The 25633-nt window shown below is 44.9% G+C and overlaps 1 protein-coding gene across 5 annotated transcripts in view; it reads right to left on the bottom strand.

Annotated features, from left to right (window-relative positions):
- Nucleotides 1-213: 213 nt before the first annotated feature.
- C2H1orf21 (chromosome 2 C1orf21 homolog) overlaps nucleotides 214-25633 on the bottom strand; it is a 219440-nt gene continuing 194020 nt past the window's right edge. For 2 of the 5 annotated variants that reach the window (XM_087858378.1, XM_087858383.1), the window contains 2 exons: nucleotides 20725-20785; nucleotides 1031-16117 (listed from right to left, as the gene is read on the bottom strand). In XM_087858378.1, coding sequence (XP_087714504.1) covers nucleotides 15830-16117; nucleotides 20725-20785 — 349 coding nt within the window. In that variant the 3' untranslated portion in view covers nucleotides 1031-15829. The other 3 variants (XM_087858391.1, XM_045811474.2, XM_087858380.1) reach the window with 3 other exon arrangements.

Genomic DNA, 25633 nt, shown 5'->3' with positions numbered 1-25633 from the left:
GGAAAGGAAACAGGGTGGCCTTCCTAAAACGTCGAGGGGGTATCCCCTCATCTCCTCTGACCACTGGCAGCCCTGCTAATGCGTGACAGATGACTGATGGGAGGGTAGGGAGCCATGACGCTCAATTACTGGTGTCATTGCAAAGGAGGGCTCATCTTCCGCACCCAGGATCACTGTAAGACACTGAACTGGATGAATGGGAGAAGACAAGGATACATAAAAACAGTAAAATGTTTATTTTCTTAGAAAAAAAAGTGGGGAAGAGGGATTCAAAATGATTGTGATCACACTTCCATCTGCATCTGAGCAAGGCCAATGTTGCAAACTTAATCCTTGATGAAGATACCTAGTCAATGAAACCACCCGCTGCTCGCTCCTACATCACTCCGGGAGTCACGTCCCAACATGCTTTTAATGGAAAGTGGCTTCTCTACTTCTTCTTAGCAAAGAAACAAGGCTTGCCATAGCAACCATCCCATCTCCCAAGCGCAACATTGCCAGTGAGAAGCAAGGCTCTGGACCGCTCGGGAGAGGCAGAGAGGGAGGAGAGAGGGAAGGAGACGCTTGTCTTAGAAGCAGAACAGTTCTACCACAGAAGTTTGATATCTGAGTTCACCACTACCTCATCTTATAGAAAATAGTTGGAGAGCATCTGTAAAACCAACAGTATCTTTAAGGTGAAATTGCAGAATTTTGCTGCATACCTGGACACAAGAGAAGTGAGAAGTTGCAACAAGTTTTAACTAGCAGCAACAAAGAAAGTTCGAGAACAGTTTTGTGTGTGTGTGTTTGTGTTTGTTTTTAGCAATATGCCTTTGCAAGTTCATTAAGAAACACTGTATTTAATGGGGCATACGATATGGAACGGTCTTCTTTTGCTATGGTGCTGTTTCGCTGAAGAGAACCGACCTTTGCAAAGATTTCAACTGGGGTGTAACCTATTTACACAGTAGTAGCTCCTGGTTTCAGTGGTAGAATGGGTGCTATGTGATATCCTCTTCTTCGGAACAGTAATCTCGACCCTTGAGGGGAAAAGAGAAGGACAGCACGTGAGTGAGAAATTCAAAGCAGAACCCGAGACAGTGACTCACCCGCAATTTTCTCTCAATGTCTGTCTCCTGGGAAGAGAACCCAGGCTTTATCAGTGACTGCGGGGCACAAGGGAGAGAAGTCGCAAACATGCGCTGGCTGGTTTGCCAACGGTATATGCCTCGGGGCATGGAAGTGTTACCAAGCCCCAAATAAGCCCTTACCTTATATTGGTAAGAACTTACATTAGGCACAAACAAGACTCAGTCTTTCACCAAGAAATTACCAAACGGACACTCCATTCGGGAGACCAAGTTCTCAAGACTCTTGCTCTAAACAACCAACGAGTCACTTTCGGTTGGGGTCGGGGCTGTTCGTCATCCACGATTCTTATCGCCGTGCCTGGAATTCATAATTTTACACAAGGGGACGGTATAATCCAGGGATGTTTTAGTTTGAATCCACTCTCAATTAAACAGCGGTTAAAAAACAAACAAACTCAAAGATCCACTGAAATCTGTGTAACAAATCTGGGACTATGCTTGGGACTATGCTTGGTACGTGTAGGATATGCAAGAAAGGCAAAAACGCTTTTTTGATTCACTCGCTACCCAAACAGGTCACGTGAAGGCTTAAGGACTAAACACAATTGTTACTTTTGAACATGTTTCATCCTCTCTCCAGGAGGTCACACACTCTATGAGGGCGTGGTTAGGACTGGGCTTTAAGCGTCGCATCTGACCCAGCCCAGCTGTCTTGGTCAAAGCGTTCAGCTTCTTGCTCCGTAATCCCTCGAGATAGGACAGGAATAAAAGTACCCGCCCACCCTGCGTCACCGGGTCAGAGACAAGGGCTTTGCAAAAGGTCAGGTATTAATACTATTTGTACCCTTCAACCTGTCTCTTTGAACACACACTACATGTTTAAATTTTGGGGGTGAATATCCCTTTAAGAACAGAATTCTCTACATAACTGGAACTTACTCCTAAAAGTAAATATAAAGAAAACAACAATTTTGCATGAAACTAGTTCTCAAATGTATTACAGGTGTCTTTGTCACAATATCTGTATACAGAACATATTTCACGTTCTCCTAATAGTTGAGCGGCACCAGAGTGAAGGGCTGTACTCTCTGGCCAGGCAGTCATCCTGGCTCTGTGACTTCCTAACTCTGGCATCTTCGTTGTACCTCAGTTTCCCCATCTGTAGTGATGGAAACAATCATCCTACTTCACACGGTTGCTGAAGATTAAACAACGGTCGTGAGGTGTGGGATAGTGCCCAACACTGCATTTTGTACGCGTTGTATGTGCGTATGCAGATGCGTCTGATAAAAAAACGCCACCACCCAGTGAAGTCTCTGTGGCCTGCGAAGCACGAGAGGTGGCCAGCTGCCACACTACATGGCCCCAGCCTGCTCGTTCTCTTCGGACGTGGTTCGCTAACGAGCGGGTTTTGGTTTCCCACCCCTGCTACTTGCAGAGCGTCTGAGCCCCGTGTCACCTCTACGTTTGCTTCACTTGCGGCGTGAAACATCTCCTGGGCAAAGAAACTGGGCAAGCAGTCTCCCTGAGAAGAGAGGCAGGCACCCAGCCGTCATCCCCCACCCACAGCTTCCCTGGGGACGCCGCCCGAGCGGATGCCATCGCTGGCCTCGGCCCAGACCACTCAGCAGAGCCGCGTGCTGGAGAGCTAGAAAGAACCTCGTGGGCCCTGACGGTTGGGAGTTAACTCTTCAAGGGGAGACACAGGACACATCCAAACATACCAGCACAGTGCTAGAAACAGATCGGGTGATGCTGTCCACAGAGCCTCCGCTCGTGAGGAGACCCGCAATAGGCACAGGGCTCGTGCAGTTTTTATCAGCAAAGGCAAGAGGACATATCCAGTGTATATATGGACAGACACACTGTTGTGGGACAACAGGCAGAATAGTGGGCTTCGGCTTCCTGGGGATAATCTTGGTCTCTGTCTCAGGCTTGTGATCAGGATTCGATAGGAAAAACACAGTGTCTGGCAGGTAGTAAAGGTCAGCTGCTGTCCTCACCGTGGTCACGGTCACTACACACCCTGTTCTGGCCAGCCCCCCGCAGGGGGATGGGGACCTCCTTCCTGTGGCTGTCGGTGAGTGACGACCGTGGTCATAAACTGTGATGGGATAGATGGCGGGGAGACCTTCCTCCCAACCCCCAGCCTGGTACCCCAGACAGGCCAGAACCCTGTGCACTTGGATAAACTTCTCTGGCAGACACCCAAGGCCCTTTCCTTCTTTTATCTAAATGAGGCTGCAAATCAAAGGCTCGGCGGGCCAACGCGGTGCTCACGCACCAGGAGCACTCAGAGCCTCCAAGTCTACTGCTACCACAAGGGAGCACCCCCTTCGGAGGGACAAATCTAGATCACCCGTCTGTGCACCCAAGACTGCAGTGATCGTTTCCCCAGCATTTGCTTCCCGGAAACGATAATCACTCTGAGGAGGAGGAGGAGGAAAATGGCATCAGCTGCTTCGCAGTCATTATTTCCTTGACCGTTGACACTGACCCCGCCAGGGCGAGCGGCGCCCTCTTACCTGGAGGGAAACCTCAGAGGGGCCCAAGACCACAGCCTCATCCTCCCCCTTTTTGTTACGACTGCAGTGAGCTGACAACGAAATTCAAATTCCAATCAGTTCCGTGTTGTTATCACCTGCCGGCAGCTCTGAGAACCAAGCATTTCATGGACGGAAAACTTGGAGATCAAAGGCTTGGAGCGTAAGAGCCCCCAGAGGGCTGGCGCCGTTCTAAGGATGCGGAACCTGGAACCGTCACGGAAACGCCCCACCTGCGCGCGGGCAGGCGTTCTACAACATGACTGCACGTCTCATGCAAATTTACAAAGAACTGTGCTAAAGAGAACCTGAAAACCTTCAGCTGGCAGAAGGCAGAGGTGGGAGTGAGCTGGGTTTGGGAGGAACACGGCGATCCTCCTAACCGAGGAAGCCCTTCCCCGTAAAGGGGCTACAAAAGGGACGTGTGTAAAGATGCTTCCCGCGGTCAGAATTGGGACCGGGGGACACGATTCCACCCTTGTGCAAAGGACCCACTGCAAGCTACAGGAACAAGATCCCGATGAGGCCCCCGCAAGCCGGAAGGCCGGGAAGTCCCAGTGACGCTGACAAGGAAGGGCTGTTGGAAGAACTACAGGGGCATCTTGGGGCAGACTCAAAAATCTCGAAGAGGTCTTGCCTGTGGAGATTTTCCCCGCCGCGCTCCTGCTCTGTATAGGTTTCCGTGTCCTTGGCACCTGTCTGTGCTATCTCCTTGGAAACTTAAGTAAGTTTATGTCAGCTCAGAACAAACATTTCCAAGATTCTAGGGTAAGGATTCTTTGCTTGTTGAAATATCCAGGCTAAGAATTAGGGATATTAAGGGACAGAGAAGGAAAGACCACTATCCTAATTTTAAATTTTGCTAAAGAGCGTAGCTCAAGGAGTGACTCTGAACAAGCGAGTTACTCCTCTAAAGGACCTACAGTGCTTTTCTCCTTAAGTTTAACTAAACACATAGTCAAGGACTGGCCGTCCAGTTGCAGGTGTGATTTTATCTTGGAAGTCTCTAGTACATTTCTGTAGACTTGTGTGCATTCAGCCTAATACGCACATCTCAAGTACATAACACTCAGCTGTGAACTGAGTATTTCACAGCTGGGGTAGATCAGAACCATATGGATGTTACTGAGAGGACATGAGTCTCTGTTTCTCCATCTCTAAAATGGGGACAGTAAGACCTAACATGCAGTGTCACTGAGGGAATTAGAAGTAATACACATAAGGTGTTTAGCAAAGCTTGGCACATGGGAGGGAGATAATGAATAAATGAGAGCTCTAGTGATGAGGTTGAGAAATGAGATAACAGATGCAGCAGTGAATAAACTGTCTAGGTGAGACACCGGGCCCACAGCCGAATGCGTCAGTTACGCGCAGGTCCTCAAACAAGCCAGGCACTTGGGCGCTCGTCGTCCTTTCTCCAGTCCGACTGGCTCCCCCTGCCTTCAGCCCTCCTCACATAAATCACTTCTCATTTTCAGGATCTCTGCTCACATGCCACCCCACTGTCTTCCCTGTACACCTTATACATGAGATAGCACTTCCCTTACTCTGCTTCACGTTTGTTTATATTACTTATCATTTCCTGACATTAACATATTAATTCCTTTCCTTAGTGGCCGCTTCCTTTCTTGAAGAGAAGCATCAGGTAGGCAGAGACTGTTGATGCAATGCTGCATCTTCAGGATGCCAGACCAGTGTCAGCCACATGTGAGATGTGCAGTGAATATTTGTTGCATAAGTGGAAGGATGAAAAATATCTAGAGATGTGAAGTTTCGGAGTTGAAAGGGGACCTAGAGGTTTTCTCCTCTGACCTTGCATCTAATATAGGATGGGCCTCCATTTACCCTGTTCCAGACTGGGAGCCTTCTCTTTTAGGCTGGAACATGTCAGATCGTTTTCCAAGCTGCCCATGACACTGGTCAACGGCTGAACCCAAACTCTGCATCTTTGTAATTCCCAAAGAATGGCTTAATCTAAGCCTTTGGAACCAGAAGATCATTCTTCCCAGACCAACAGCACCCCTTGGTCCCTCATCTGCAAATAACACAGCCCCACCCAGGTCTCTCCCTTGCAAGGGTGCCACTTTCCCCATGATCTTATTAAAACAGACCCAACAAAAACATCACCTGCACAGAATAAGATATCCCAGATACACAGCGTAAGACAGGTAAGAATTCAGTATCAACAAAGGGCATCACCAAGAACGGCAGATTCCAAGAGAACGGACGTGCTAAATCCTAACAATAATACAACAGAACTTCTGTCAAAGTTCTGGAGAGGGAAACAGTTCTCAGGGAAAGAGGGAAATAACTTACACAAAGGAAGAGAAAAAGATCGCAAGAAAAAAAGATAAAAAGAGGAACACGATCATGTGAAAACAAACTTTTGCTGGATAAAAAAGAACAAGATAAAAGGGCAGATTTCATAATGGGAAAAATACCTGCAGCATACGATGTGTCAATGAGTGATAGGAGAAGCTCATACCAATAAAAAAATGGACAGTAAGAAGATCTCAGTAAGACGGAAGGGTACAAAGGGGACACTCATTCAGAATGATGTAAGACCAGTGAACACATAAATAGAAAAACGGCCTACTCCAGTCATCAAAAAATACAAATCAAATAATTAGATATTACTGAAAAATACTGACACCCAATTCTTGAGGGTGCACAATGAAATGTACCTCTGTCTTACGGGCAGCGCTGTCATATGATATGAGCAGCTCGAAGGGTAACTTGGTAATACCTACTATGAGTCATAAAAATGTTCATACCCTCTATTATAGCAATCACTGAAGTAAATCTCAAAGATAAACCCCCAAATGTATGTTTTTAAAAAATATATGCGCTGTTTCCCTGGGGCTGGAAGTGGGCATGGGGACTGGCTGCAAGCAGGCAGGTGGGACCTTCAGGAGGTGATGAAAATGTTCTAACACTGGAGGGTGGTGATGGTTGCGTCATTTGGTAAATTTACTAAACATTACTGCACTGCACATATAAAATGAGCAAATTTTATGCCATGTAAACGATATCTTTATAAAGTTCTTAGAAGTATATGTACAGATAGTTTCACTGCAGCCTTTTTCCTAGGCATGAAAACAACCTCAATCAAATACCCCAAAGAACAAGAATGGTTACTAAGGTGTGGTCCATGCACACTCTGCGACCAGAGAGACACATGAACAAAACGACGGGACCCATCACGGGCCTGGGTCCCAGCAGCTCCCGCTCGGACACCCCTGCACCTCCACACATATTGTTCCTTTCTCGAAGACCCCCTTCCCCAGCTGTCTCTACGCGACCACTCAGTCTTTACAGTGTTGTTCCAACATCATATCTTCAAGTGACCTTTCCCCCAGTTGCTCAGGGAGAATCGGTCTCTTTCCTTCCATCCCACCACCACGCTTTATAGTGATTTTAGCCAAAATGTTTGCCTCCCTTACTCTAGGCAGCAGGATGTGTCTCATTCATCCTTGTCTTTTTTGGTATTTACTGGAATCCTTGTGTGGCCCACGTCACAATGGTGATGAACACTCAGGCGTCTGGAGGGAGGCAGTGTTGTGTGCGTGTGCGTGTGTGTGCGTGTGTGTGTGTAGGGATGGAGGCTGTTACATGATGTTTTCAGGAAGTGTCTTGGGACTTCAATAAGTGAAGCAAGTTGTCAGCGCTCTGTGGATTGCGCTAGGAAAAGCAGTCCTCTTCAACAACAGAGCTGATAAAGAGTAAGTTTTGAACACCAGTATCAGCAGAGACTGGGGCACAGCTTGGTCCCAGGGCTAGCCTGGAATTTAGCAGAGGGCAGCAGGAATGCAAGGAGGGGGAGAAAAGCTGATATCAGAATCCCATGTCCACTACTTAGCATTCTTATTTATATAAATAATACTTATGTAAACCACATAAGGAATCATGTCCCCCCCCCTCTCTCTCTTTTTGGACAAGGCAAATGCAATTTTATATTTTGATTAAAAAGTGTGCATCTGGACAGCTAAATTATAAGTGTCAATCTAATGCAAGTATAATAGGAACACCAGCTGTCCCTTTTTTTAAAAAAAAATTTAACTCCAATATAGTTGACACACAGTGCTATATCAGTTTCAGGTATCCAATGCGGTGATTCAGGAATTCTGTACATTACTCAGTGCTCAGCATAAAAAGTGCACTCCTTAATCCCCAACACCTATTTCACCCATCCCCCCAGCCACCTGCCCTCTGGCGACCATCTGTTTGTTCTCTATAGTTAAACAGTCTGTTTCGGGGTTTGTCTCTTTTTTCTTTGTTCATTTGCTTTGTTTCTAAATTCCACATACGAGTGAAATCATACGGTATTTGTCTTTTTCTGACTGACTAATTTCGCTTAGCATAACACTCTCTAGCTCCATCCATGTCGTTGCAAATGGTAGGATTTCATTCTTTTTTATGGCTGAGTAATATTCCATTGTATATATATACATATATACACATCACATCTTTGTCCACTCATCTGTCCATGGACATATCTTGGCTATTGTAAATAATGCTACAATAAATATAGGGGTATATATCGAATTAGTGTTTTCGTACTCTTTTTTCTTTGTGTGTGTGTGTTTTCATATTCTTTGGGTGGATATCCAGTAGTGGGATTACTAGATCATATGGTAGTTCTAACTTTAAATTTTTTGAGGAAACTCCATACTGTTTCCACAGTGTCTGTATCAGTTTGCATTCCTAGTCTGGTTTTCTTTTTGTAATATTCAGCCAGGAGTCTTAAGCTCAGTCTTTGCTGTTGTCACAAAATTCTGATTAAGAAACTTCACAGGTACTGCAATGGGGCCAGATAACTAAATACTTGTTTATAGAAAGCAAACATTGAGTTTTGTAACGGAGGCTCCTTGTAGAAGTTTGTTTTAATGAGGCTTATTTCCGTCTCGAACTGTGAGCTGTGCCTGTCATAAAGCAGGTTTGCTGACTGACTGACCGACCAACGGAAGTATTCATTCTCCTCTCCTTTACCTCTCTGGACGACACCAGGAACCACTGTTAGCTTCTGGCCTGTGTATTATTTTGATTCTCCTACTTCCTGTCTCTTCCTTGAAATGATTCATCTTCCTCCTCTCTCTTCTTAATGGTGGGCATCCTGACTTTCAGTTTCTTGACTTAGTTTTGCCTCCTGGATAGACTTCTATCCTGCCTCGTGGCTTTCAGGGTGCCCAAGAGCACCCCGATTAGGGAAGCAGAACTGCTGTGACTGTATTTTGGCGCAGACATTTAACAGGCCATCTCCTTGCTCTGCCCACCTAACACTTTTATTCCCCGACCTTTCCCTCCACGCATCACCATCCAGAGGCAACCTCAGATGCAAATTTCCATGGGCATCTGGATGGTTAAAAGCTCTGTCCCTGAACCAGGAACGCAGGGGCAGGAGAGCTGCGTGCCACAGCTCGAGCATCTGTGAAAGATGAGCTAGAATCCTGAACACCCAGGATGTGGAGGCGGGAGGTGGGAAAAGGGAGGAAAAGTGGAACGAAGCCCCCCCCCAACCTCCCCCCTCAACCTCCCCCTGCGGGGCAGCGGGCCAGAAGCAGGCGCCCTCCACCCCTTCCTCGGGGCTGGAAGTGGCAGGGCCTCTTCCGTCAGTCCTCCGGCAGCATTTTCACTGACAGTCCAACAACAATTTCTAACCACAGTTTTGAGGAAATGCCAAAGAAATGCAAAAATAATTAGCTGCACCGTTTGAGTCTCCTCCTCCGGCTCACTTCATTAGAAACATCAGTCAAGGCATGAATGGCCATCTCTGTTTCTAATGAGCTTTATTCTAATTAGACGCACGCGTTATTATTTCAGTTGGAAAAAGGTCTCGTTTGTAAAGAGCAGTAGGCGTGTGACAGCCTCTGACGGTTTCTTTGACCAGACGGAGGCATAATCGCCATGATAACAGCAGCAGTGACAACGGTCCCAGTATACTGAGCTTTTCGCTTCCAGGAGAGAGCAAGTATTAACTAAAGGGCTTTAAAACCCCCATGAAGTGTTTATTATCCCCGAATCCTCATTCTACACACAAAAGGGAGGGTATTTTAGAAGCTTTAAGGCATGTATTTCTCAAGCTTTGTCTGACGTTGGCACTCAGATGACTTCAACGATGCTCTTTCCCTCCCCCCAACCCCAGAAGGTGAGCAGGAATGAGGATAAAGGTGGGAGGTTCATATCTCTAGGCCGGAGCGAACTGATGTCCTAGGGCAGGACTTGGCAACTTTCTCTGTGAAGGGCCAAATAGTAAATATTTCAGGCTTTGCATTCCATATGGTCTCTGTTGCAACTCAGCTCTGCTCTTGGAAGCATGAAGGCAGCCATAGATAAAAGGAGGAGAATGAGCGTGGCTGTGTTCCAATAAAACTTTATTTGTGGACACTAAAATTGGAATTTCACGTAATTTTTCACATGTCAGAAAATATATTCTGCTTTTTGCTTTTCTCAACCATTGAAACATATAAAGATCATTCTTGTTTGGTGAGCTAGATTTGGCTCACGGACTATATAGTTTGCCCACCCATGTTCCAGAGAACAGAATTACCGTCAGTGGGTTCAGAGGCTAACGTTGTCAAAGGTTTGGCCCTCTTCCTAGAAGCTCAAGCCACAGAGATAATTTCCATCTTCAGAGACATTGCTCTCAAGATGGGGCCAGAGTTCTCCTCTAAAATGTCATTTTATAAAATTGTTCATATTTTACAAACAAGAAAACCATCAATCAAAATCAAAATCAGATTTTCCTACAATCTACCTAATAAATTGGAGTTTCCAAGTTTCATTTAAATCTCTGTCCATATATATGTCATTTTTATATAGTTTCAATCCTATGATAGACACACTTTTTTTTTTCACGTAATGTTATCTTATAAAATTTCTCCCTGTTGTAACCGATTCCTTCTAATGATAAATAGATATAATATAAATTTTCGTGGAATTCTTTGTGGAAGATTTCCAGGCCATTTGATGGACTTAATTCAAAGGGCTGTCTTAGTCTATTCTCAGGTGTAAGAGTTAAGATTTAAATACCACCCCCTCACCCCCAGGCCAGGTCAACCTACTTGGTAGATTGAGCCTCATGGGTCCCCTCTAGGGTTCACTTCCTCTAGGACATGAAGCCTATTGTGTCTCCTCTAGGATTCACTTCCTCTAGATATGAAGCCTCATGTGTCACCTCTAGGGTTCACTTCCTCTAGGACATGAAGCCTGGTGGGTCTTCTCTAGGGTTCACTTCCTCTAGGACATGAAGCCTCATGGCTTCTCTGGGGTTCACCTCCTTCAGGACAATGGCTTTACCAAGTTTGGGATTTCAGTCCCTATGCTTCTTGACAAAGATGTGTCTTCCAGACAAACTCTTTTGAGCTCTTTGTTCAGAACTAATTGCTTATACCCTAGAACATACATTGAACATGGCTGGAGATTTGGTGAGACTAAGTACCCACTTCCTTTCCTTACAGTTTTTAACTGAGAACAGTCAGAAGGAGTCAAATAAATGGGAAACAGCTCTCCTGCTGGGTTAGGGAACTCAGCAGGCCCTTCTCATCACCACCCCCTGTCCCACCCCTGAGGCCCTATGGATGGTGACTGACCCAGCCAGTCATATGTGGACAGAGTGGAGGACGTTGGGTTTCCCCCTCTTACTGCTCATAAGCTAGCGACTAGAGAGAAGAAAGTGTGAAAGGTTGGTATCTTTTCTTCTTCCCCACAGAGAGGAGTGATCTTGTCTGCTGGATCAGTGCTTACCATCCCTTCCCTTTCTCTTTGCTTTCAGAATAGAAAGCACATCCCTGTGGCCAGAAGGAGGACCACAGCTACGGATGGGACGTCCCTGCCTATAAAAGGCAGAGAAGAGTGGATTAGCCGGATATGAGGGGGGAGAAGGCCCGAGGGCAATGAGGAGTGGGTGTCCTAGGCCCAGGGATGGGCAGAACATGTCCGTGTGGTGGCTCAAGTGGCCAAGCTGCACCCTGAGAGAAGGGAAAGCAGGGTCCATGGGACCTCATTATGGATCCTGGGGGTCCCAGTGGCCTGACGAACCCAACACATTTCCTGGAATGAGCACTCTGCAAGGATGACAACTGAAAGAGGTCCAGAGGACACATGATAGGCTGGGGCAAATAGAAGCGACTGGATTTGTGGGGACTGTTTAGCTTAATGGGACACTCTGATTAAATTAAGGATTGTCACATATTTGGCCAACTGGCCAATAAGAATAACAATTAACAGAAGTCAACTACCTCTCTGGTCATGACTATCAAAATCCTTGGGAATAGAGATTTCAAAGGAAATCTAAAACAGGACCGTTTCAGGTGATGTAGAGCATTTCTCAGTGCCTGTATATTAGTGTTTTTTGGTCTTCCACCAAACTGCACATGCTGGGATGCAGTGGAAAGTGTGAGTGAGACCCGTGACCACTACGTAACCTGCTTTTTTCCGCTAGACATTTTGTCATTAACATCATCCTGTTTTCATAGACTTCTGTTAATCTTGAGAAATTTAAAAGATACAGAGAAGTAGAAAGAATGTAACAAACACTGTATTTTTATCACTTGGGGACCTAAGAAGCAGTACTATTTTGTAACATTTGCTTCTAGCTGCTGCCCTCCCTGATGAAATTGCTGTTGCAGTCCTCCGTCCCCTTCCCCCGTCCCCAGGAGCAACAATGGTCATGCGTTTAGTATGTGGCCTTCCAGATCATTTTTGACACTCTAATATTCATATCTTTATCAAATAAACTATACTTCATGTGTATATGAATGTTTAAATACATAACAGATATAAACACATGCCATTTATACATATCATATAAAAATACACCATACCAATGTGTGCATACACACACGTATGTGTGTGTGTGCACGTGTGTATCAGTGAATGGTATTTAGCTGGTACTTCATAGATACTTGCTGAAATGTCCAACTCTAAGCAACGAATGGCATTTTTAAATTTTTTAATTGGCATGGTATCATACCATTTTTATCATTCTGCATAGTCCTCTATTCACGTAATACTATGATTTCAGATCTACACGGTCCATATATATATACCCGATTCATTTAACTGCTGTATAATATTACACTGTAGATTCCTACAGCTCCATCTACTCGTTCCTCTACAGGCAGACACTTAGGCTGCTTCCAGCGCATTCACTCTTTCTTCCTGCTATCAGACAGAATGCTTCAGTAAACTTTATTGTACAAATGTAAAAGAATTTCAAGGATACAGACCCGGAAATTTCATCGATGATTTTTATCGGTTTGTATTAATAGTACTTCTTTACATATTCCGGCTATAGATCCTTTCCATGTTTTAAGTGTTGCAAATATATTCCAAACTAGTTTACTAGAAGCCCTGCATTTGGAAATTATGAGGCTCATTGATAAGGGAGACATTGACCCATGACAGTCACCTGGCTCCTTGTGTCAGTTTCCAGTTTGTTAAGAACCCAGAAGGGAGGCAGGATATGATTAAATTATCTCCAAACCTTCAACAACCAATTTTGGGAATAAAAGTTTAAAGAATTTTGGCACTCCTCTTCTGAATCTATGTAGGAAAATGGGATTAAGTGGGGGCAATCTAGAATTATCTGCTCCAAGAATGCTTTTTCTAGGAATGAAACAGAGTACGTCTCCACTCAATAGAACTTCAAAGAGAGGAATAAGCATCCATTAATAACAAGATTATCTCAGAATAAAACTTTCAAGAAATGTACAGAACATAATATGCTTTGTAATTCCTTCCCAAATGATACAAATGGGCACATGTGATTCTTTGCTACAGAGAATTCACTTAGTGGGGATTTCAGAGTTGGGGGCAATCAGATGAGATATTCTCTAAAGTTCCTCTCAACTCGAAGTTTTATGCTTTCAGATTAGCAGTTCCCTAAAGGCAAGAACCCAACTTTTCAATTATGCACCTTCGGCCACTGGCTCATTTCTGGGTCCAGAGAACACATCCCAGTTCATTTTAATGATTTTTGGGGAGATCCCCTTTCCTAACTTTGTGTTGTTGTCACAAGCATTGTGAGGTCGGTATTGCTATTTATAAAAGCACGTTTTAAAAAACTTACAAGAGTTAAAAAAGAATGAACCCTCCAAACACAAAAAATCTATATAGGGATCCAGCTCTACCCAGGCCACTGACTCACTGACTCATTCTGCAATCACAGCTCAAAAGCTCGTGCAAGGTTATTTAATGGCTTTAAAAAAGTTCACATGAATCTAATTCCTTAACACGTTTATACCACACAGGAGGCAGGCAGGGCAGTGCACACTGGAAAAGCACCCTCTTCTAGCACCGTGCCTACAAGGAGACATCTGCACCACAGGAAGGCACTTCTGCTCCAGCAAAATTCAAGCTGTTAAATTCTGCATTTTTAGTTTCAGTTCTAGCCCCCTCAAAACCCTCCTCCCCCCAGTCTCTACAAATGGCCTTGATGATAAGGATACAAACAACTTCAAGTACGTCCAACAGACTAAACTCTCTGCTAAACTTTGGTGAATTATTCTCTGATCTCCCAGACAAGTTGGTATTATTATGCAAATTTTCAAGGAGGACCCAGAGGATCAGAAAGGTCAAACAGTTAGCCTGGGGTCACACAGTTCCAAGCAGAGCTGGTTCTCAGATCTGGCCCAGGGTTGGAAGCACGGGCTCTTTCTCTTCCGCTGTGCGGCCTCTTTCCTTGGCCTCATTAATGTAGGTCTTGGCACTGGACCTGCTCGCTACCAGTTGCGCTGTTCTTTGTGAAGGGCCCCTCCTATCTCGCTGAGCCGTCTACTGAGGGGTCTGCCTGACCGCACCTCCTTCCTTTGTATGCTTCTGCTGAGCCCCATGCTGTTATTTGTACCATTCTCTCATTCAACAAGTTTGCCTCACATCTGTTCTGTCCCAGACCCTGTGCTAGGTTCTGGAGAAACAAAGACGAATGAGGCCTGAAGACTAATCTTGGGTCAGAGGGCTAAGACAATGCGCATGGCTGCCAAACGCAAAGAGTGGAACGGCCACGCAGCAGAAGGGAAAGAGCCCAGGAAGGGGACACTGAATGGGAACAAGTCAAGGGAATGACACACACCAGCATCACTGTCTCTCTGCTGGGAGCGGTACCCGGGGCGGCCCTCCCTTGCCTAACTACTGCTCGCACGACAAAGTGACAGCACTCACTGAGGGTGCCCCACACTGCGGTCAGCCGCACTTCAGTCATAAAAATGCCGGGGCTCTTATCGTACCACATCGTTCTGGAATCTGAACTCTTCTCTGCGGCTCCCTAAAGAGCCCGGCTGCTAGTGCCTCAAGAATTCTCCGAAAATCAAGCCCAGAAAAAGGAAAGCGAGCAGAGACTGAGTGTTTCATTTCCTTCAGGCTCGCTGCCTGCTTTCTCTTCCTTGGCCGTGCGTCGATCACTATCAGCGGCCCTAGGATCTTCGCCCAGAGCGCACACGCTCTGCTAGTGATTCCAACACCAACGTGACCGTCAGGACTGTTCAGTAGGGAGAAAACAAAACAGGACAGAGTCACATCCTTACCCTTGTAATTACAGCTTTAATTTGGCCGATGAATGAGGAAAAGTACACACAGGAGAGAGAGAAGGTGAGGCAGGGGGATGGAGGGAAAGGGGACCCAAGGAAGGGTCTGGTTAGGAGCAAAGGCAAGGCCATACTATGCTTACTGCGGAAGAAGAAACTGTTAAATGAAATGATACTGGCAGCCTGGCCCACTTCCAAAACATACATGCCAGCAAGAGCCTCTCTCCGCCAGTGTTGAGGGCTGTTGAGGGCCTTGGCTGTTACTAAAAGTGCAAAGCAAGAAGGGAGGTACACCCTATGATTTCCTCTGCACACACAGGCAGGCTGTGTAACATTCCTTAGGATCTGATACAACAGTCCCACGTGTCTCATCCCTAGTGGGCACCGAGGAGGCCTTCAGACACAGGCCCAGAGAGTAAAACCCATCATCAGCTGCGCCGGCCACACATTGTATCTGATTCTGCAGCAACTCTGAAGTTACACAGGCCCCTACAGGGAGAGTTTATATATAGAACCAAGCATTACGGCTCGGAAATTACATGCTAGTCACTCTCTTCACCAGGCGAAAAGCAAACACCTTCTGATCTCGGACACATTGATTCAAGACACGGTTCAGACTGAGCTGATGTAATATTAAGAGGACGAGCCCTTGAAATAAATTTATAAATGCAGACATGCTCTTTCTCACCAGCTAGGTTAGCTCTGGGGCCAAGGGCATCAGGCCACTGCAAGAATGCAAACATTTTCTAAGTGTAAGTGATTTTTTTTTTAATAGGTGTGCAGGTCTATCGATGAACAAATGTCCTTTAAAATCAGCTGATTTTAATCCAGAGCTGCTCTTTCTCCTACATTTCCTCAGAAGGTTATCACGAATAATTCCTGTCAACAGTGGCAGGGTCTCAAGATCACACAGGAATAAGCGAGATGGTACAGTAGGTAGGCTGGTCGCTCCTCCTCGGTGAGGTACGATCGGCTCCTTCTGAGAAGGAGGAAGGGCAGTGAGAAAAGAAGAAGAATGGGTCTGTGTGGAGTTTCCTAGTCTTTAAAACCAGAGAGCTCTATGGACCATTGCTGGTAAGGTTCATGGGTGCAGATAGGCCCTGGATCCGAGGGAAGCGCATCAATGAAATGGATCCACAGGTTCTTGGCCTGGAGCCCAGGGACAGGCTCCAGGGAATCATCAAACCCTGACATTTTACTTAAGAAATCTGTGTATATGATATGTGCATTTTTATAGGGAGAGTCTCTATAACTTTTATAAGATTCCAAAGAGATGCTTATGGCCTAACAAAGTTTACAAAGCCTTGCTTGAGAAAAACTAATCGGATGCAAATGGCATTGTAATGAGACATTCTTTATTTAATATTAAGAGTTCTCTTGGGGCACCTGGGTTCAGCGTCTGTTTTTAGCTCAGGTCATGATCTCAGGATTCTGGGACTGAGCCCCATGATGGCCGTGTTGGGCTCCTTGTTCAGCAGGGAGCTTGCTTCTCCCTCTGCCCCTCCCCCCACTCCTTCTCCCTCTCTCTCTCTGTCTCTCAAATAAATAAATAAATAAATAAATAAAATCTTAAAAAAAAAAAAAGAGTTGTCTTTGAGAGGGCAAAAGGCTCCTCGGTCATCAGGTGTTCTAACATCCTCGTAAAGCAAAATACACATCCTTGTTTTTGCCTGGAGAAGGTATGATTACTGCAGATACGTAAAAATGCACTTACCTATTTTGCTAATACGTAAACTCAAACATACAGAAGAAAGCATATCTTAAAATCTGATGTGATGATCTGTATTCGGTACTTTATTTAGATTCTCCTCTAAATACAGTGAAAGACTAGAATTTAAAATCATTATCTTGCTCTGCAGTAAACTGTCATTCTCTTTAAGGTGCAAAATTAGGCAAATGTCACCACTCCCGGCAAGGCTCAGGAGTCTGTGAATTGTCAGGCAAAACCACTACGGGTTCCAGTGGAATGACGGGTGGAACATCCGAGTAAAAGAGAACGAGGTAAAAGTAAACGAGGTACGCCTGCTGTTTCATAGGATGTTTACTCTCCACAGAAGAAATGCTGAAGCGAATCAAATAGAGGTTCTAAAGCTCTCTGGAACTCTCACTGCTCTCCTGACAAAAGCTCTCCCAGATGCAGCTCGGTGTCCTGGCCTTCTAGGCACCAGCGCAGTGGAAACGGTACCGAGTGTCCAGGAGGCTGTCCTGACTGCCTGGTTAATGGACCTCAAGTTTCAACGCCTGACCCAACAAACGCATGTGTTCGGTACAGGAGGACCTGGCTCAGTGATGACGGGAGGGCAGGAGGGCGTGGGGAGAAGGGGGTGATGGAGGAAGGACTCCAATCAGTAAAATGATTACATTGTAAAAATAACCTCACTTTTATAATTGAGGTCCTCAAGGCAAGGGACTGTTACCTACATATTGTGTATCCCAAATTCCCTATTTTCTATCCTGAGTAACTATCTGGTACTGAATAAGTGATACGTTTTTTAAGGCATTTTTGCTACTTGCTTTTCTTCACCATCATTAACTGCTTAGAAAGCGCTGGCCCAGCTGTGGGGGAAGGTACACCGCACCTGGGTACCACGATCATCTGCGAACTAGAGCAGTCCAAACTGAAGTTCCACCGTACATATGAGACCATCTAACGGTCCTACAGTTTCTTTATACGAACAGTACTTTCACATCTATCTTGAGAGAGGGCAGAGATTTCTTTTGGTGTCGAGAGTTGAAGGGTAAATGGAAACCATGTCCTACAGACATCCAAAAAATATAAAGGAAGAATCAAGGAAGGGCGGGTTTCAATCTCCGCACATTCAGTCAATTTTGCTTCTTATCAATTGAAGAAGAAAAAGGAATCCCTGGACATTTCTGAGAGATACTAAATCTCAAAACTCAAGCCCTCTTAGAAAGACTCTAATTTTCAGCATGAAGTGCTTGAGGTGTTTTTGTTTTTTAAAGATTTATTTATTTGAGAGAAAGAGAGAGAGACTATACATAGCAGGGAGGGGCAGAAGGAGAGAGAGTCTGAAGCCGACTCCATGCTCAGGGTGGAGCCCAATGTGGGGCTTGATCTCATGACCCTGGGATCATGACCTGAGCTGAAACCGAGAGCTGGATGCTTAACTGACTGTGCCAGCCAGGTGCCCCTGTTTTTGGCTTTTAAAAATCAACTTTATAAAACCTAAAGAATAGACCTGAGTTGCATTTATGGTTGTCCTCATGCTAGCTTGGACCAAAGAAGTATTTAGCAATGGTGGAAAGTCAGGAAAGTAATTTATAAGAACCCAGCTTCCAATTTTGGTTCTATAAAATAGGGTGAAGATTCTATTAAGTCAAATGCATATGTTAAGAAGGAACATTTTAATTTTGGAGGCTCGAGGGTTAAATAATGCATAGACTAGCACGTTCACAGTATTCAGAAAGATGAACTTTAGATAAGAGGGAAGAAACAGGAAAGCCTGGCTCAGACTGGATAGAAAACTCCCCTAGAAATCTACAACTGGGTGCATGTCACAGATTACGTAATGGTGCTTTGAACACGAATGTATTCCATAGAGAGAATACTGTTTATGTTGAATGTACAAATACTCCTTTGTCCGGGGAAGGTTGCATCCAACAATTGATCAAGTTACAAACTTTGCTTTTGTTGTGTCAGACACATCATACCTTGGATGCAAAAGGAAAAAGGGAAATCGGATTTCAGATGGGAGCAATGAATTCCAGCTTTGAGTAAAAGGAGATGGAGCATTGCTATGGAAACGTACCAGGAAGGGGTCAGATCACCTTAAATGCCTTGTCAGGGTTTGTAGCTTTTGGATAAAGAGATAGCTTACCATTCGGGTTTCAGTTTTTACAGACTACCTCTGACTACTAGGAAGACCTTTGTATTGCCACAGAGCTAGCGGAGGAAAAAAGATCCAAGCAAACTGAGAAAGAAAAGGTCTTCACCATTATGGCGGGAACAAAATATTTATTTTTTTTTGCCTCTCTTTACTAAAACAAATGTTATCGGCAAGTTGAGCAGCTTTTGAACCAATACGTGAAACTTGATAATTATGCCTAGATGAAGTTTTCAATCTAAAGTCATATGTAAGCCAGGATTTCACTAAAAATTAAAAAAAAAAATGGGGCACCTGGGTGGCTGAGCTGGTTAAGCATCCAACTCTTGATTTTGGCTCAGGTCATGATCTCAGGATCGTGAGATCGAGCCCTGAGTTGGGCTCTGTGCTGGGCAGGGAGCCTGCTTGAGACTCTCTCCCTCCCTCTGCCCTCCACTCCCCCCTCCTTTAAAAATAAAATAAAATAAAATAAAATAAAATAAAATAAAATAAAATAAAATAAAATAAATTATATGCAAAGGAGTATTTATGCATAGCCAAGTACTACTACAGGTTAAAGTTCCATTCTAATTCACCATCCATCTCTAGCTTCCACACTGGCAACATATGCTTGTCCTTTAATGGTGCGTTAGAGGATTGTACAACTATTCTTTAAGGAGGTCCACTTCAGAATGGGGTCTGCTGATGAAATAGTGATGAAATCAAGCCCTTCACTATTTTTCACTGAGTGATATATATCATAACTTAGGAATCCATGAAGGAATGCTCAGATAAAAGGGCCACAAAAAGTAAAAAATAAATAAAAATTAAGATGGAAAAAACTTCAAAGGCAAAACTGGCCCATGATGCCTTAATCATAGTCATGCCATGTTCCGAATTTAGAATTTTACTCCTCTTCAGGACAGGGTTTTTAAATGGTAATACTCAGATTTATAACTGTAGTATTTAAAATTCATCCCCTACAGTGATGAATTTAAATTCTACAAGTATGTAAGTAAGCCTTTAATTCTTACCATATTCCATACTTCGTTCAGTTGATTAGCATATGGCACTCTGAGATCCTAAGTATGGGTTCAATTTCCACACATATCTTCCTGTCAATGTAAAATCCACGCAAGTCCTTCAGAAGCAACTTGGGCGATTCCGCTTTGGGGTCAGGCAGATGTGGGCTGGAATTCCAACTTGACCACTATTAGCCTTGCAAACCTTGTCAGTTATTCAAGTATTCTGAGCCTTAGTTTCCCTGTCTGTAAAATGCAGATAACGCCAGTCTCTAAGCCACTTCCCTGCGGTAGGTATCGACTGCAACATGGATGCGACGTTCGTAGGGCACTGAGAGCAGTGTCAGCACGGAGCGGACACTCCATAGGATTTGGCAGGCACTGACGGCCTTCTGGCTTGCAGTCTGATGTGAGAGCAGGGTATCAGGTGCAGACGATGTGCAGTGATCGCAAGGTTCTGTCTCTAGGCAAAGGCCCTTACTAGTCTCTAGCTGTCCCTACCTGCTTTAATTAAAGATCAACAAGCCTAGGACCTCTAGCATACGTTAGACATTCTCATAGTCACATTTTCTTTTTTTCCCTTTTTTCTTTGGTGTGAGGGGAGACTTTGTTTTAACTCTCTACCCATCCCCTTGCAAGAACAGCTTTGGAACACAGAAATCAGAATATTATTACCTTAACTCATGAGGCAGTTAGCATATTTCCCTTGAAACAAGTGGTTCACTTATTTTACTTCTTACCTTTTCAATTTTTTCATCCAGCATTCTGAAGAATTCTTGTTGGCTTTCAGAGATGTGCATGCTAAAAAACAAAGAGGAGTTAAGTGCATATTTCAACGTTTTCTTCAACCTAGCTCCCTCAAATGAAAAACGCTGAGTCCCCAAACTTTGAGGCAGACGTTTATTTATTGCTGACTTTTCCAGTGAAACAGTTTAAGTCATATTAAGGATAAATGCCATTACAGTAATTCCTAAAAATGTGTTTCATTATAGTCCATCAGTTCCTATGATTTAAGGTATACAATTTCTTTCAATGTACACATATTATTTATAGTGATATTACTGGGAGGTGTGTGCCAATTGTTTTCTTCAGATACACATTTGTGATTAAAAAAAAAAAAGCATAGCCAAGCATTACATGGCATATTTCAAGCCTGTGTGTAACTGTCAAAGAAAATATAGCCAAGTTATTAAGTGGAAATGTGTATTTTACAAAGACTGTCATCATCAGCATGGTATTCAGCTGACTGGCTAGGTATGGGCTGGCAGCAAGTAGGCAAAGAACTTGACATCACCCCTGAACCCTCTGTGCAGTGGTGACAGCCAATGCACCTCTTTGGAAGGGAAATCCCATTGGAATGTGGGAGAGAGTCAGGAAGCATATCTGCGTAGCATTTGCCCTGTGTGTTTGCTTGACTAATGCTATTTAACTGCGTACTTAGTGAGACCGACATGGGTGCTGGGAACAAAACATAAGAAGGGAAAGGAGAGCAGAGAAGAATCACAGATGGGAAGGGCATGGGGAGGAATGGCCTTGGTGGCAACATGGTCTTAATGACAGTAGTTTCCACGCAACAAACAGGCGCAGGTGGTCCAAGGAGGTTCAGGATGCTGGGCTAAGAGACACATGCATAGCGCCTCTTTCTAGTGCTCAATTGTGGCAGTGGCTGGGCATGGAAGGAAGTGAGGCTCTGGAATAGCTTCATCCCTGCATGTCTAGGTGTGGGGTGCAGCCCACCTGACATACCCCTTAGCATTCTGCCTCACCCTTCAGGGGTCACAGAGAATGGCCCAAGGGACCCTAAACCCTCCAGTCCTTCAAGGACAGATAATGGGGCCTGAACGTTTTCCCCTGTGTAAAACCAATATTTAACATTGGAAGCACCATGACAACAGCTCTGATATAAAAGGAAAATGATAAACTATCTGATACCAGCAATCAACTTTCACATACATCATGTAATTTTTCCTGTCCTTTATATGATAATTCAAGTGAGGTAAATGTCCTGTTTCAGAAACAGGCCCCATCTTGTTGCAGGTTAGAAAGGCAGGCCAGAACCTGGGATGATGAGAATATATTAAAACAGTCTCCTCTCCTTCTCTGCCTCGGCAGAAAAGCCACTTCTGCATACCTGAGTTTTTCCAGATTCCCCATGGTTTTACTTCAAGTGCTAAAACATTTTTTATTTGAGCCACTTTGGATGCAAACCTTCTGAACTTTAATAGAAGATCTATTACAAACATTATTTAATTTTCACTTAAGGACTAGCGGTCACTCCTGTGATCTTAAATCACAATCCCCCTCTGTAATACTGGGACAGCCCCTAGAGCCTCTGATTTGGGGAGACCTGGCTCTCCCTAAGCAAAGTGGCCTTAACCTGCGGGCGTTTGTCGTCTGCCTGCTTTGAACTTTTTCTCTCATTCCTTCTTGTACTGGTTCTCTTTCAGTTTTCTTCCCAGCTGCTGCTTCTCTACTCCATGCTTAGCACATCCAAGTCCCCTGGATTGTGCCTAAGGTCAGTCTAAACAGGCTCCGAGGGAGAGCCTGCAGGGGGGGGGGGGGTTGGTTTCTTGTGAGTGGGGAACAGGCCTATCCTGGCAGTCACTGTGACACGTGCTGGGCATCCTCCCTGTTCCCGGCCAAGCTCTCAGCAAATGAGGTTGTTGCTGGACAGCTCTGGGTCCCAGACAGAAAAGGCACGAAGACATATAGATATAGATATACCTTATTATAGAAAACCACGCAGACACGCATGTGCGCACGCACACACATATCTTAATACAGATAGCCACAGGTATATTAGTTTCCTTAGGAAATTCCAAGAGACCTCATAAAAATGGCATGTTTAGGATTTGATGTTCACCTTGGAAACTTTTAGGGTAGGGTTTTTAACATATATTGCCTTGAAAATAACAGAAGGGCAATAAATATTTAATCAGTTGACCAAGTGTCCCTATTTTAATTCATGTGGTTCATGACTCCTCACGGAGGCAGCTCAGTTTGTTAGCATGGGTGAGGCCCAGACCTCAGATTCCTCCTCTCTAAAACCATCGGGCTGGTCTCTGAGGTCCCTTCCGGCACTGGTATTCCAGGATTGTTACTAACTTCCATTAATGCCTCAATTGAACTATCAAAACATGAAAACAGGGATGCTTGGTTAGTACTCGTACGCATGCATACTAGACTAACAAGATGATTAGTCTTAAGTAAAAGTGATTCTGCAAATGTGTCTGCCATCCCTGGGAACAAGAATGCAGAGCTCGGGGGCGCCTGGCTGGCTCAGTCGGAGGAGCATCTGACTCTTGATCTTGGGGTCGTGAGTTCGAGCCCCACGTGGGTATAGAGATTACTTTGAATAAATAAATAAATAAATAAATTTAAAAAGGAATGCAGAGCTCTGGGGTCCACATCAGGAGCTTGATGCCAACAGTAATGGCGAGGACCTTAAGACGCACGTATAGTAAGCACGCACAAAAATCTCAGTGGTTCCAGTTTTCTGTAGTTTAACTACATACTTTGTAACCATTGAAAAAAAAGGCATTCCTTGATTAAAGCAAACTGAACAAAAGCCACTTAACTGAGAATTAATTAGTCAAGACAGGGTATTTGCAACCCCACCTGAATCCTGAACAAACAGCAGCCTCACTCTGGGGTGGACGGTACCGTGTCTGGGAAGCAAACTCTACCATTTTCAGTTTCATGCGCGCCCTTTGAGAAACAATTCTAACCAAACCTAGGCAGCGGCCTTCAGTCGGGGCAACTCCACCATCATACCCCCTGATACGGAAATGCCACCTGCTTTCTCTTTGGGTGAGAGCATCAGAACATCCCTGCCCCCTCTGTCTCATTTCAAAACCTGCCAAGACGTGCCTCCTGCCAGACCGATTCACTATCTTGCCACATACGGTATGTGGACGGTGTTAGCCAGAAAAGACTAATGGAAGGGTGACTTATTTATTATCAACTCCTGATGCGCCAAACGAGCTCTCTCCGAGAAGCTCCGTGTCCCCGAAGTGTGGCAGACGCTGCCAGTCGGAGAAAGGCCCGCATGAGGCCCTTCTCGCCTGTACCTTCAGGACGGTGTGACCGGCAAGCACGAGGCTCGTTCCGCTCCTCCGTTCTCTGTGGATTCGTGTCACGGACAAGCCCTGATACCCCTTCACCAGGGGCAGAGGCAGCAGTGTCACTCTGGGGGGCTGAGTAAATTACCCCATCGGCACGGACTCCCACCTAGGTAGACGTGGGTGTTCTCTTCTCACGCAGAAACTCTATCGATGCAACGGCATAAATATTGGTTTCTACCCTCGAGAGTCCGAACTGCACTGTGAGAAAGAGTCCGCAGGTAACGACCCCGTTCTTAAACCCGTTCTGATGCGCACTTTGGTGACTGTACGTGGTGAGGGAGGAAGAAAAGCACACTGGCCTTTCTATCTTTCCTCAAGATAACAGACACGGATAATTAAATGGTTTATGATTCAGTTTATAAAGTACAAATACTTGATGCCAAGATTAATTAGGTCTAAAAAATCCTTTATAAGAGCCTGTATGTTGGTACTTGATTTAACTAATAAAACTTGACAGTCTCAGTAATTCGTATTTCTCTCTAATGAACTCAGCCGCGGAAAACACAGTGCCCCCCCCCCCAGCACTTCTCGTGCCCCCCGCGGGCGCCGGCAGAGCTCTGGTGAGTTAGTCCTGAGTCATCCACGGCTCTTCTGTGATTCCTCAGCTTCGTGAGACAAGGGATGACAACAGTATGGAATCTTTTTTTTTTTTTTAAAGATTTTATTTATTTATTTGACAGAGATAGAGACAGCCAGCGAGAGAGGGAACACAAGCAGGGGGAGCGGGAGAGGGAGAAGCAGGCTCATAGCGGAGGAGCCTGATGTGGGGCTCGATCCCATAACGCCGGGATCACGCCCTGAGCCGAAGGCAGACGCTTAACCGCTGTGCCACCCAGGCGCCCCAACAGTATGGAATCTTAATGACAAGTCATCAAAGGAACGAAAAGGGTGGGCAAAATGAGCTTGAGAGCTGAAAGGTATTATGGCTTTTATTTTTAGTGACTTAAAAAGAGTTTCCTGATAATAAAAACCTAAGCCACAAAAGTATCAGAAGGCAAGGTCCTGACTCCCTAATACTTCACCTGCATCGCTCAGGGAGTTCCTGCGAAATCCTGGCCTGAACACAGGTCTTTCTTTCATGATTATCATCATCATTGCTCAACTGGACCTCGGGGAAGCGGCTTGACCCTAATCCTCGCTCACGACACACCCTCGCTAGCAGTTCATGCACGGCTCACATTTATTTAGTCAAATATATATATTTTTAAATAGTGTAATAAACATCCAGGAAACCAAAACAAAAAACAAAAGCTAGGACCTTGACCCTAGAGCTACCTTACTTCCCACCCATGAGTGTGTTTCCCCCAACTCAAGGGGACCAAGGCGCCCACCCCCTTTACAGAGCTTTACTGCACACGTGCTTTATAAAGCAGATATTTATCCAGTTGTTTTTAACTTTACGAAGAGTGCACCATGCTCTCTGTAATCCTCCAGGGCCTACTCTTTCTTCTAGTAGCACATTGCTCACGTCCGTCCAGCGCCGTGGTTGCTACGGTGCATTTGTTCCATTGCTAACGGTCCACGT

Source organism: Ursus americanus, chromosome 2 (assembly GCF_024610735.1).
Source record: "Ursus americanus isolate L20-20 chromosome 2, mUrsAme1.1.p, whole genome shotgun sequence".
In the NCBI taxonomy this organism is placed as follows: domain Eukaryota; kingdom Metazoa; phylum Chordata; class Mammalia; order Carnivora; family Ursidae; genus Ursus; species Ursus americanus.
Note: the sequence above shows the minus strand (reverse complement) of the source record. Positions and strands in the feature narration are given on the sequence as shown.